Source organism: Oncorhynchus tshawytscha, linkage group LG08, assembly GCF_018296145.1.
Source record: "Oncorhynchus tshawytscha isolate Ot180627B linkage group LG08, Otsh_v2.0, whole genome shotgun sequence".
In the NCBI taxonomy this organism is placed as follows: Eukaryota; Metazoa; Chordata; class Actinopteri; order Salmoniformes; family Salmonidae; genus Oncorhynchus; species Oncorhynchus tshawytscha.
This window is the reverse complement of record NC_056436.1, coordinates 30,276,851-30,291,843: the sequence shown is the minus strand read 5'-3', so window position 1 is coordinate 30,291,843 and position 14,993 is coordinate 30,276,851. Positions and strand designations below refer to the sequence as shown.

The 14,993-nt window shown below is 41.0% G+C and overlaps 1 protein-coding gene across 1 annotated transcript in view; it reads right to left on the bottom strand.

Annotated features, from left to right (window-relative positions):
• fsip1 (fibrous sheath interacting protein 1) overlaps positions 1-14,993 on the bottom strand; it is a 62,814-nt gene that overhangs the window by 38,749 nt on the left and 9,072 nt on the right. Inside the window, exon 9 of the mRNA XM_024430703.2 lies at positions 12,082-12,249. Within this exon, the coding sequence (XP_024286471.1) occupies positions 12,082-12,249 (168 nt within the window). The remainder of the gene's footprint in view (positions 1-12,081; positions 12,250-14,993) is intronic.

Below are 14,993 nucleotides of genomic sequence, written 5' to 3'. Positions count from 1 at the left end.
AATGAACATTTGCTATCTAACTGAGAGTCTCGTCATTGAAATCATCCGAAGTTCTTCAAAGGTAAATTATTTTATTTGAATGCTTTTCTTGTTTTTGTGAAAATGTTGCCTGCTGAATGCTAGGCTTAATGCTATGCTAGGCTATCAATACTCTTACACAAATGCTTGTGTAGCTTTGGTTGAAAAGCATATTTTGAAAATCTGAGATGACAGTGTTGTTAACAAAAGGCTAAGTTTGTGTTTCAATATATTTATTTCATTTCATTTGCGATTTTCATAAATAGGAAACGTTGCGTTATGGTAATGCGCTTGAGGCTAATGCGGATACGGGATTGCTCGTCGCTAGAGGTTAAGCCATTTTGCCACAACTTTGGAAGTATTCTTGGGGTCATTGTCCATTTGGAAGACCCATTTGTGACCAAGCTTTAACTTCCTGACTGATGTATTGAGATGTTGCTTCAATATATCCACTTCATTTTCCTCCCTCATGAAGCCATCTATTTTGTGAAGTGCACCAGTCACTCCTGCAGAAAAGCACCCCCACAACATGATGCTGCCACCCCCGTCCTTCACGGTTGGGATGGTGTTCTTCGGCTTGCAAGCCTCCCCCGTTTTCCTCCAAACATAACGATGGTCATTATGGCCAAACAATTATATTTTTGTTTCATCAGACCAGAGGACATTTCTCCAAAAAGTACGATCTTTGTCCCCATGTGCAGTTGCAAACCGTAGTCTGGCTTTCTTATGGCGGTTTCGGACCAGTGGCTTCTTCCTTACTGAGCGGCCGTTCAGGTAATGACGATATAGGACTCGTTTTACTGTGGATATCGATACTTCTGTACCTGTTTCCTCCAGCATCTTCACAAGGTCCTTTGCTGTTGTTATGGGATTGATTTGCTATTTTCGCACGAAAGTACGCTTATCTCTAGGAGACAGAACGCGTCTCATTCCTGAGCGGTACGACAGATGTGTGGTCCCATGGTGTTTATACTTGCGTACAGATGAACGTGGTACCTTCAGGCATTTGGAAATTGCTCCCAAGGACGAACCAGACTTACATCCACAGGTACACCCCCAATTGACTCAAATTGTGTCTATTAGCCTATCAGAAGCTTCTAAAGCCATGACTTCATTTTCTGGAATTTTCCAAGCTGTTTAAAGGCACAGTCAACTTAGTGCATGTAAACAGTAAATTCAGTAAATTATAAGTGAAATAATCTGTCTGTAAACAATTGTTGGACAAATGACTTGTGTCATGCACAAAGTAGATGTGCTAACTGACTTGCCAAACTATAGTTTATTAACAAGAAATTTGTGGAGTGGTTGAAAAACGAGTTTCAATACCTCCAACATAAGTGTATGTAAACTTTCAACTTCAACTGTATATGTCCGTTATGTTTATGGGAAGACATCCTTTTCTGCAAACCACTGGAAACCAGGACAACATGTGAGGATATTTTTTAAGTACTGGACAGCTTTGTGACATCAAATGGACTTTGGTGGTCAAGATGTGTTGGTGTCTGTACTGATGGCGCAAAAGCCATGACAGGGATACATAGTGGAGTAGTAACGCACGTGCAAGCAGTTGCTTCCGACGCCACATGGGTACACTGCAGCATCCACCGAGAGGCCCTTGCTGCCAAGGGAATGCTTGACAGCTTGAAAGACATTTTGGACACTACAGTGAAAATGGTTAACTTTGTGAAAGCAAGGCCCCTGAACTCTCGTGTATTTTCTACATTATGCAATGATATGGTCAACGACCTTGTAACGCTTTTACAACATACGCACGAAAGTACGCTTAACCACTGGTTATCAAGTGGCAAAGTATTGACACGTTTTTTAAATTGAGAGACTAGCTTAAAGTTTTCTTTACGGACAATTTTTACTTGTCTGACTGCTTGCATCATGACGAGTTTCTCACACGACTGGCCTATGTGGGTGATGTTTTTTCACACCTGAATGATCTGAATCTAGATTTACAGAGACTCTCTGCAACTATATTCAATGTGCGGGACAAAATTGAGGCTATGATTAAGAAGTTGGAGCTCTTCTCTGTCTGCATTAACAAGGACAACACACAGGTCTTTCCATCATTGTATGATTTTTTTAATTCAAGCTCACTAACAATGTCAAATGTGATATAGCGAAGCACCTGGGTGATCTGGGTGCGCAATTACGCAGGTACTTTCCCGAAACGGATGACACAAACAACTGGATTCGTTATCCCTTTCATGCCCTACCTCCAGTCCACTTACCGATATCTGAACGAAAGAGCCTCATCGAAATTGCAACAAGCGGTTCTGTGAAAATTGAATTTAATCAGAAGCCATTGCCAGATTTCTGGATTGGGCTGTATTCAGAGTTTCGCGCTGTTAAGACACTGATGCTCTTTGCAACCACGTACCTATGTGAGAGTGGATTCTCGGTCCTCACTAGCATGAAAACTAAATACAGGCACAGACTGTGTGTGGAAAATGATTTAAGACTGAGACTCTCCCCAATACAACCCAACATTGCAGAGTTGTGTGCATCCTTTCGAGTACATCCTTCTCATTAACCTGTGGTTAACAATTTTTGATGAACAAATGTTTCATATGTAAGATTTCTAAATAAAGAGCAACATTATTGATTATTATTATATTATTATTTGTGCCCTGGTCCTATAAGAGCTCTTTGTCACTTCCCATGAGCCGAGTTGTGACAAACACTCATTCTTATGTTTAATAAATGTGAGTTTATCGTATAGTGTGTGTGTGGCAGGCTTACAATGGTGGCAAAAAACAACATTTGAGAGTGCGCTGACCCTGGTGCTAGATGGGGTACGAAGCTGGAGGTTGAATGTTTGAAGGGGTGTGGGACTATAAAATGTTTGGGAACCACTGGTCTAGCCTATACTCTAAAATGAAACAACCTTTGAGTGTGGACTGTATTATTATGCATACTGCTTCATGCCAAAATGTATATCCACGAGTCTGGGAGAGAATGTAGAGCCCTAGGCAATGCTGTTGGTTCATTGACTGTGCAGGGCGGCTTCCAGTTAGCCCACAAGTATAGTGAATTTGTATTTGATTTTCAATAGTCTAGTAATAGGGATTTTTTTCAATTTTCATAACTAAATTGGGTGACACATTACCTTTAGCTATACAGAATATCTCACCACCATGCGTTTCCATTTCTTCCTCGCTCTTCTTTATTACTTTCTCAAGTGCGCAGAGGAGCTGTCAACAGTTTAGTGAAATATGTTCAGCTGCGAAAATATGTTCCTATCCATGTTCCCGAATAGATTCCCAAATGAAGCACTGGGTAGCTGCAGGAAAAGGGTTGGAGAACCCATAGCATACAGAGTTTGTGTAGCGAGCGCATTTTCGTCAGTGATTGATGCATGGAGTGAAATAAGTTGTTATATTTATTTCTCAGCAGCTCATTTGAAGCACAGCTCCACTATAAAACCGAAGTAGCCTACCCGGCATCATCCAAAAACATATTGGAGGCAAAGCTCTCGGCCTATTTGAGTGCATACAGATGCCATGTCTTTTTCCCCCCACCCCTGTTCCTTTGATTGTATCATTCACAACTAAAGTTGCCAAATAGGTCCTATATGCTAGATTTAGAGTTATTTCAAATGATAACTTTTACACTCAACAGAGCTACTTCATATGTGCACTCACTCCAGAACGGGAAAAATATCCTTAAATTATATTATTCTTTCTTTAAAATCATATAATATAAAATAATGGCACAGGACTTATAAGTATATCTTGTCAGATAAATGAAACAGCCTACAGCCTATGGCATGGAGCATAGCCAGATAACATAGGGTAGGTTAGGCCAACTAATTTTCTGTTCTTCTGAAACACATTTTCTTCATATCATAATGTTTCTTTAGCCCTGACTTAAATAAATCATGGATATTATTACGCATGGAGGCCTGGAGATGCTAAAGGTGTTTCAATTCATTAACGGTCAATTACAAAGAGACCGGCAGACCTTTTCATGGCAATAACCTGCCGACAAAATTTCATGACTGCCACAGCCCTACTCAAGACAAAATTAAAATACACTCAATCAATCAGAGTGGTACGAGTTAAGATAACTCCTGGAATCATATCAGAGATGTGGACATTTATCATATGTTTTAGGTCGTGTACCTGAACAAGTGACATGTCGTTGCGCAAATGTTTTATTCTTGTAGAACAGCCACTGAGACTGATACTGAGCAGTGCCTGCAAGAGTCCAATGTGGGTCCCATCTGTCCTGCTGCTTGCCAAGATAGATCAACAGCTGGATCCCTATTGATACAGACACCACTTCATAGCCCTCCCACTGCAACAAGACAACTAATTAGGTCACATTTGCACTTACTATCTATCAGCATGTGTATTCTCATAGGAGCCATATATTTATTCTGACAGTCGATACATGGCAGCAGCTTGAAAGCATATTGATGCTAGATTTATTCTTGACTACAGGAGTCCAGATTCAGGTAAGAATAACAAGAGCCACCGAAACTGCACCATTCCCTTGTCAACAGACTGAAGAGGAGCCAAACAGGGCCTGTGTTTTCCGAACATAGTAGAAAATAAGATAAACAAAGACATGTCCTGCTGCCCAATAACCAATAATGCAGCAATAATGCAGCAAGGACCACAGTGCATTCTGATCACTGATAATGCTAAAAACAATACACATGATGCACATTGACATAGGGCTAATGCTCTTGCAGGGGCTTAAACTCTCATCCTAGTGCTAACCATGCTCGACCCTGTCTAGCTTGAAAAAGGTTATTCACTGTTTTGCATATCTAATAAATTAACAACATTTTGTTGTCTTGCAGGTGACCTTCTGACAGGGCTCTTCATTGTAAGCAGTGAAAGATGAATGTACTAATGTACTAATGAAAACAGGAACTAGTCTGTGACTCATTCAGAGCGGTTGTTTCTTAGAAAAGCATGCTCCCCTCTCAGGCTGGGCTACAGCAGAGCTTCATATTTGGGCTGTGCCACGTGGACTCTGGCTATCTGCCAAGGCCTTTCCACATGCCTCGCCAAGAGCTCTGCGCTGCGAGAGCTCTGGGGTCTGCCGTGCCGTGCGGAAGCACTGGCTAAGGTCCTCTCAGTCAGACTGACGCTTTGCCCAGCCATGACCCTTAATCCTTCTCCCCACCTCGCAGACAGAGGTGTGAAATGCAGATGTAGCCTCTCAGCACCATCTGCACAGTGATGCCTGGACATAGAGGTCAATCCAACAGCAACAACCCCTTAACCCCACACTAATCAACCGACAAAGACATACACTGCAGCCCACACGGATCTCTCTCAGTATCCCTCTACTTACTAGAGACCTGACTGACAAAGAAAAACATATACACTTAATCTTTAAAAAAAAAAAAGAGGACAACGTTGGATCATATACTGAGTGAACAAGAATATAAATGCAACATGCAACAATTTCAAAGATCTGACCTAGTTACAGTTCATATAAGGAAATCAGTCAATTGATTTACATTCATTACGCCCTAATCTATGGATTTCACATGACTGGGCAAGGGCCCACCCACTTGGGAGCCAGGACAAGCCAATCAGAATGAGTTTTTCCCCACAAAAGGGCTTTATTATAAACATAAATACTCCTCACCACCCCCTCAAATGATCCCGCAAGTGAAGAAGCCGGATGTGGAGGTCCTGGGCTGGCGTGGTTACACGTGGTCTGCGGTTGTGAGACCGGTTGGACATACTGCCAAATTCTCTAAAACGATGTTGGAGGCAGCTTATGGTAGAGAAATGAACATTATGTTCTCTGGCAAAAGCTCTGGTGGACATTACTGCAGTGAGCATGACAATTGCATGCTCCATAAAAATTTGAGACACCTGTGGTATTGTGTTGTGTGACAAAACTTCACATTTTAGAGTGGCCTTTTATTGTGCCCAGCAAAGGTGCACCTGTGTAATGATCATGCTGTTTGATCAGCTTCTTGATATGCTATATCTGTCAGGTGGATGGATTATCATTGCAAATGATCTTTTTGTGCATATGGAAAATTTCTGGGATCTTCTATTTCAGCTCATGAAACCAACACTTTACATGTTGCGTTTATATTTTTTTCAGTATATATTTACATCTTTCAAATGTCCTAGTTACAATATTAGCTTGTGAAAAAGTTGACATTTTCCTTTCCTCACACAAGAGTTCAGATTTTACAACAGCATGCTGGATCATCAGCAGATGACATTCTGATTGCGGGACATTCCTGAGGTATTAGAAGATGTACTCGTGGGTCATCTGGACTTTATAGTTCCTTCCTGGGGAACTGAGGGTGGTCTGGAGCAATCATTGTTCCGTAGATCAAAACCTCATGGCTTATCTAGTACCCAAAAAGAACATGGAATACAATATTGCACAAATATTATGTCTTATGTCTCACAACAGGCATGCAATACAATTGAACCATATGTAAAGCTTGGAGGAAATTATAGTGTGTAATCTTCTTGAAGTCTTGCATGGGTAAAATTTCTCGGCAAAGGAGGACCTATACTAACATCAGTTGTAATCTATTTCCTCTGTGTTTATGCTATTCAACACATCACAACCCAACACTTCAGCTAAAGCATAGGGAGACATTGTAGACTACTAACCAATGGCATCCCCCCTTTAGACCCTTCAACAATATGAAGTAGAGATAACTTTAGCCAAAGAATGACGCACATGAATAAGTTGAGAAACTTATAAGGCACCTCGGGGGTTTGTGGTATATTGCCAATAGGGCTGTTCTTACTTCTTACACAGGACGCAACGAGTGTATGGATACAGCCCTTAGCCGTGGTATATTGGCCATATACCACCAATCCCTGAGGTGCCTTATTGCTATTATAAACTGGTTACCAACGTAATTATAGCAGTAAAAATAAATGTTTTGTCAGCCAATCAGCATTCAGGGATTAAGAACAGCCCTTAGCAGTGGTATATTGGCCATATACCGCACCCCGTTGGGCCTCATTGCTTAATTATACAATGACGTTTATTAAAGGACACAGATTGCTGAACAGGGAGCAGTGCCAGTAGTTAATATATAGCTGGCCAGGGCCATACATTCAGACAAGTAGTGACTGCAGGAAAATGTGTTCATTTCCTGTCCTACTGCTGAACGACTGGCTATATCTATAATATCATTACAACTGTATCAGGCAAGGCAAGTTACTAGGGAATTGATTCCCATAAAGGATTGCCTGCTTTAGGCTATTAGAAGGCATATTTTAAATAGCTTGCAGTGCCTTTGTTACTTAAATCCATGTATCATTGTATCACTAGTATAGGCCCAGGCCTATATCAATCTCATGAGTCTAACATCGGAATAAAAAAGAAAACAAAGCAAGTTAACCAAATAAATAAACACCAGTGTTCCTGTGGATAACACCAATGGGAAACTTGTTTATAAAGAGTCTATAAACCTGTTTCATGGGAATTACAGGCTAGGGAAGGGAAGGGTGTGGAGTACAGTCTCTTTACCCAGGCAAGAAACATTAAAGTGCCACCAGATGACATCTCACTGCTCCCAAGGCCAAGCTCTCTTTACCATCCTGTTTTATACTTCATCCTCAAATTAAGGTTGATACCAGACCATAGGTTGGCCACCTTGTCATCTCTTGCCTTGGTCATGCTAGTCTAAATGGCTTGGTGCTCAACTGTGTCAGATTGCACATTGTTAAACCAATGTACTACAAGTTGGACTTTAAAACTAAAGCAGATGCCCAGAAACAGAACATACCTTTTGTATTGTTGCCTTCGGCAGTGTTTTTAATATATCAAGGAGGACATTTTCTTCTAATGTTAAGGCAAAGAATTCTACTCCCATCTTCCTGTTGGCAAAGGATTAGAGGAACTGATATTGTTCTGTTGAAATCTACACCGGCCCCATTTTGTCATATCAATATCACAGTGGGTCTTGGGAAAGAAAAACAAACAGAAGTGCTCAAAATGTGGAACAAAACACCTCCTCATACAACGTTCTAGGTCATTCTAGGACTAGGGAATATTTGTGATTGCTTGAGAGATGACACCATCTGTAAAGTCTCGGCGCAATTTGTTAGTCCTGTAGCGATGGCATGGCAAGATGGGCTAGTCCACATTGCCAAAGCTGCTAAGGAGTTTTAAGATATCAAATAAGCTGAGTTTGCAAAGTATAGGCCTAGTCAACACTCTGCTCATGTGGTGGTCAGCAGGGCGTTTTCTGTGTTGGTCTCTGACTCACCATTCAGTGCAGTGAAACCATAGGTTTCTTCAAAACCCACAAAGTGACCTCATAGCCTTATAGCAGAAATAACCTGCCAGCACACAACAATAGCAATGCTGGAGTTACGAGGCAAAAGTTAACAAGGCCTTGATATTCTTGGGAGAAAGATCAGGTGCAATCGCAACAGTCACTAAGGAAATTGTTCCATAGTCAAATCCCACTGCATCTGCTGCCATGGTGACCACCCCTTTTGACCACTACATTCTCTACCAGCCCCCTCTTGCAGGAATAGCATGTGTTATACAGATATGTAAAAGCTGCACCACTCAACAGCTGATGCTCATAACTGAGTCCCCACCTCTAGATTTAACATGTGGGTGGTACACACATTCCCACACAAACACACTGTAAGGGGCTGGTGCATATACAGTGATATTAGGCAGCCATGTCCACAACTTCTTAGTACCACATTCTATTTGCAACAAGGTAAGGTTAACTATATGTTTATAACACAGGTATGAGATTGACATGAAACATGGCCTTCTTCCTAGAATAAAAAGCAAAACATGGAAGGGGAACAAGTCCAGGGCCTCTCTTATGTAAGCCTTCCACCTGAGACAGGAGACACCCCTGCCGTGAAAGGGCCATTTGACGGATGCTTCTTAGAATCTGGTTCATGAGCCATTTAACAAAATGGATTTTCAGGAATCCATGCATCTTTCATTTAAATCAGTACAATATCCACCAAGGCCTGCATGCCAGTGTTTTACATTAGAGTGGAGGTATGTATAAAAGAGAACTTCAAAATCAAACGTCAGTGTCAAGTAACTCAACTTGGGCTAGGTCCACCACTAAACCAAAGGCTGCATGTCTGACTACAAACCAGGATGTAGACAAGACCACACCCTAACTAAGATATGCGTGAGTGGTAGAAGTTCTCAGTAACTAAAAAAGGCATTTAAAATGTATTTTCTGCCTTGGTCTGAGACACCGGACTCCAAAATAGTAAAAAATATCACTGCGGTATGATGAGATTAAGAATACGATTAAGGAGACACTATTCCATCTGCATGTAGTATGCTGCAACTGTATGCCCTGATGCCTCTAAATGAAAGGGATAAGGTTGTGCCATGTGTGGGGCTGGCACTTCTCTATGTTGAGCAGCCCTGTCATTAAGCTCTGGGCATGATGGGGTGTTAACTCTAAAACAGTTGCCTCTTCCATGTCAAATGTAGAAGATCATCGATCTGAAATGAGATTGTTCCAACAGCAATCTGTTAGTTGAAGGTTAACATGTGTTTTTCAAAAAGACACACTCTGTTTCATTTTGTATAGTGTGAGCAAGGAAGACCTTTCCAATAAATCACTTTTTCCGATAACTTGGCGGTGTGTGTACGGCACGTAAGCAGGTTACTACAGTGCATCCAAACGGTTTCAATTAGGAGTCAGACTCGTGCAAGCTACTGCCGAGAAGAAAAGCAACCACAAAACAAAAGCATATAATTTTATGACCACCCTTGGATTTACCGCCACTGAGGCAGAATGAAGGGCTGGTGTATGTAGTGATTTAGAGAGCTTGGGACTATAACATTCTATCTGCCAAAAGATGATTCTCAGATAATTGGCTTTAAAGTTCCAAACCCTCATTAGTTTGAATGGTGTCAACAATTTTTATATTGTATTCTTTTGAACTTAACAACATTAATTGGGGTATTCAGAGTACTATATAGGTAGAGAACATTGAACAGAACATGTCAATAGCAAAAATTGGACAAAAATGCAGACAGAACAAGGTCTTGATTTATTGACACTTGTTACTGTTTTCTTCTGGTGAAAGAGAGGAGGACCAAAATGCAGCGTGGTTATCTTTATACATCTTTAATGAAAGATGAAAAAATGAACAATATACAAAACAAGAAACGTGAAAAACCGAAACAGTCCTAACTGGTGCAACAAACACAAAGACAGGAAACAATCACCCACAAGAGACCTAAAGAATATGGCTGCCTAAATATGGTTCCCAATCACAGACAACGATAAACACCTGCCTCTGATTGAGAACCACTCTAGGCAACCATAGACTTTCCTAGACAACTCTACTAAACACAACCCCATAAATCTAATAAACCCCTAGACAAGACAAGACACATAAATCCCCCATGTCACACCCTGGCCTGACCAAAATAATAAAGAAAACACAAAATACTAAGACCAGGGTGTGACAACACTGTAGTCCAGCTTTAATGCACATGCCATAACTGTGACCATAGCTTCAAGTCCCTGCCCCCTCAGACATGGCAATCAAACTGCTAAAAACTATTTTATGGGCACAGCCGCTTGCAACATCGCACTGGATATATTATTTTTACCTTTCGAAATCAAACTTTGTATGGTCCCTTCAGTGTCACATTCTGTAACTAATATTCATTGAATGTTTGAAAAGATCTAGGCCTCTGGTGGGAGCATGAGAAAAAGTCAAATCGGACAGGCAGAGATTCATCTACTCCTCTCCAGCACAATAAATACTCAGGACATTACGAAATACAACGTGAACTTGACATTGAAAAGCTGGGATTCCATGGCCATTCTTTTTCCAAGCTGTGATCCAATCAGTGACAGAATTAAATGATACCCTAGATGCTCAAAATTCTTACCCTAAAACATTTTATGACTTCAAAAACATCTTCCCCAGGAACACGGCCTCAACAGAAGACACTGATGAGGATGCCATCTGGCCTAGTGAATTTAGCAATAAGGTTCTGAGATAATTCTGTGTGAGCTCATGTCTGGGAGAAGTCACTAAAGTGAGGACAAAAGATAATCTGGTGCCAATACAATGAACTTAAATGTCCTCAAAAATGGTCTTTACCGAAGAGGTATCAATACTGATTATGACTATTGTTGTCTTTTATTGTGTTGATTCCTCTTCTGCAAAGACCCAGTAAACGAGGAGAGCCACAGGAGTCATGCCTTACCAAGTCTTATCTAGGCTCCTCAACAGGCTCAGTCTCATCTACCTAACCTGAAGAAAAAGTACATCTTCTGCTTTCCTAATGTAGAAGCTGAATGAATTCCCCTTATTATTCTGCCATTGAAATTAAAATCTAAGATAAATGATATATTCAGTGATGAAATGGTAAACAGTTGAGAGTTGACTTTCAAGTAGCACATAGGTTTTTTTAATGAGCAGATAAATGACCATGCTACTCCAGAACAGTACGTTCAAACAGCACACAAGGAGATGTTGGAATCCTCATGTGAATCAATGGACACAATGTTCCTCTTCCATTGTGGTAGTTCTATGAAGGGAAATCGTTCCCATCATCCTTTGCCTCAAACCCAGATTTTTTTAGATTTGCATATACTTTGCTGAACTGCATTAGCATGGGTAAGAGCCAGATAGATTTGCGCATGCGACATATGAAAAGTGAATGAATATTTATTGGGCAATTCTCCAGCTCAGTCAAGCAGTAACTTAAAAGTAGCCTAAATTTGCTGATGTTGTTGTTTTTTTGTTGTTGTTTTTTTAAAACAATTTACAAGGGGTAAACTATGTTACATTTAGCATGGGTGTTGGGGAAATATGACTCAACATGAGAGTACTAAAGTTAGGGTGCAAACTAACAACACAAAATCACAAATTTTCCCATTTTATGAAAGTGGGTCTGCCTGAGGTTCAATGAACAAAGCTTTTACAAGAGTCTGTAGTTGATGTCCCACTGTGTTGACCATGTTATGAGTCTTAATGACCTTGGCTCTTTGCAAGTAGAGATGGTGTTTTGAGTAGTTAATGGCACCTTTGTGAACCCAGACCTATTAGGCAGTAGACATTTGGGCTGTACAGTACATACCTGGGCCTGGGGCAGACTGTGGTCAGGGTAGGGGCTTCGCACAGACAGGAAGTCTTCAACAGGAAGGAGAAGCTGCAGTCTGGAGTCAATGTGAATTAGCTGGTCTCGTTCTGTTGGTTCGGGGGTGTAACCCTCACCCGCTTGCACTGGAGCGGCCCACATGTCTCCCTAGGAAGAAGACAACATATAGGCTGTAGTATATGACAAGCGGTCCCTCCCTCCAAGTAGCAAGAGCACAAAAATGTCCCCCAAATAACAGCAAAAGAAAAAAGGTTGAGCCCAAAAAACAGACTCCCAACTGAGAATTCTGTCAGAAATACTTGGCAAACCCTATATCTTCAAAACTGAACCGAAGCCATGTCCAAATTAAATCTACCCTCAGGTTATTATTCAAATATAAAATTGGACTATTTGACCTCCCATCCAAACTACTGTCACAAATTACACACTATTTACAATAGGTACTCTAAATACAACTCTTCTTGCACCCGGAATTCGCTTTTGGAGAGAAGACAGACTATTGGTCACTGCTCCATGGGTCTTGCCAAGAACTCTCCAAAATGCCAAATATTTAACAATTGCCTCTGCCTCACAATGAGTGACTGTCTCGTAAGGCTTACATTATATCATATGAAACAGCAGGTGGATGGTGAGCTCATTTTGGGCCCAGTAATGAGCTAAGACTTGTCCAGCAGCCCTACTGCTAAGCTCAGAGATCTCAGTAGCGGCTCCACAGAGAGAGCCAAACCCTTTTACGCTATGATCTCAGTGCATGAAGATGAGTGAACAGGAGAATATTTTATCAACAAACATAGCCATAAAGCTTCCACTACCAACTAGCACAAACCAAAGACTTCAAAATGACCCATCTGAATAACATTATAACCCATTAGTTATATGCCCAGTTACAGTTGTTTTTTGTGGGAGATTACTTTGTGATAAAAAGATGCAGTAATATAGTCGACCAATCGAATGTGAATACAGTAGAATGATAGAATGTGAATGTAAAAAGAGGACCGTCTAATTTCTAGGAGCACAAATTGACACATTAACAGACAAATCAGTCAGCTACTGGATGTGCAGCACAACAGGATTGATCTAGGAGGAGACATGATAAAACAGAGCTATCCAGGGTCCTGGACACATTATTCATTTATTTATATTGTTGAGGCATAGAGAATGACGCACAGAGTTGTTCTTCAACACCCTGTATCAAAAGGCCTATATACTGTATTACTGTACCTATGATCTGTAAGATTAATTTAAGGAAAAACTACAGCCAAATCTGAGGAAGATTGTGTCCTGTCCTACACGGAAAACACAGTGGGACCTGAGGTACACCTAAGCGATTCACTTTCGAAAGAGAGAAGTCTTCCTGTGTTTATGGAAAGGCAGCCTTTCAAAGAGCACTCAGTGTGATGCCATGTTTATCACGCCAGGTTTCTAGTACAATATGCAGTTGAGGATCGTACTAGTAATGGCGGCAAGGCCATCATGAAAGTGTTTCAGGAGGAGAGACACAGGCGCAGCGCTATGGCCTGTAACTGATTATGAGTCCTACTTGGCCCTGCCAAGTTCCCTGTCTGGGTGCACTTGCCCGCATGGTCACTGTGGATTCCTGACTATCAACATGAAATACGTGCTCCCTATTCAACAGCCATTCATAACAGCACCCCACGCAATAACAGGAAGTCCAATTCTAACCAATAAAAGACCCCAGCATCTATATGTATGCTCCTCTCGGTTTGATATCCGCCACGTAATTACAGCAGTATTGTTCTAAAAAGTAAAGGAAACCATCATAAATACAGCAGCCAGACTTCAAAACGTTGGCAAGATGTTCCAGAGATGCATGGCAGTCCGGGTCAGACTAAATGGTACCGTATGTGAGAGAAGTGCTAGTCTAGGTCCTCTCATCAGACGGGCAAGGTTCATCATAACTGACCTCAAAATTCAGGCTTCGCAGCCACAGCTGCCAGCTAAGCCATTAGGGGAAAATTGCACCTAAAAATCAAACATTTGAAGTTTACAGGGTGTGGGTCAGTGGGTGGCTGCAGAACAGAAAACTGTCTGCTCCAGGTGGCAAACACTCTCACAAATTATATTAAACATAGGAATACAGGTGGCTATTCAAATGCACCTGGCACTGCATAAGTACAGATTTTCTGCACATACCAATAAACCATAATCCTAAATAAGATTGCTGTCTAATATGCAGACGATGTGCCAATCCCTGTGACCTTTGCATGGCACATGACATCTGGTAAATAACGACTATGGGGAGTCAAAATCAGCTACCGTTGCTGCCAAGTAGTCATTGTTTCAAAACGTGCATATGGGCCTTTCAACAGTAACAGAGTCATGCAGAGACTCAGATATTTCACCTTTGGCTTGTTTAACTTTGCAACCATTGTGCTTAGTTTGACATACATTTTAAAGTGAAAATTCTGAGTCTCAGCATCACTCTGTTACCGTGGATTTGCCCAAATCTAAACTACACTACTGTTCAAAGGTTTGGGGTCACTTAGAAGTGTCCTTGTTTTTGAAAAAAACTTTTTTTTGACCATTAAAATAACATCAAATTGATCAGAAATACAGTGTAGACATTGTTAGAAGGTTGTAAATGACTATTGTAGCTGGAAACGGCAGATTTTTTATGGAATATCTACATAGGCGTACAGAGGCCCATTGTCAGCAACCATCACTCCTGTGTTACACTGGCACGTTGTGTTAGGTAATCCCAGTTTATCACTTTAAAAGTAATTGATCATTAGTAAACGATTTTGCAATTATGTTAGCACAGCTGAAAACTGTTGTTCTGATTAAAGAAGCAATAAAACTGGCCTTCTTTAGACTAGTTGAGTATCTGGAGCATCAGCATTTGTGGGTTCGATTACAGGCTCAAAATGGCC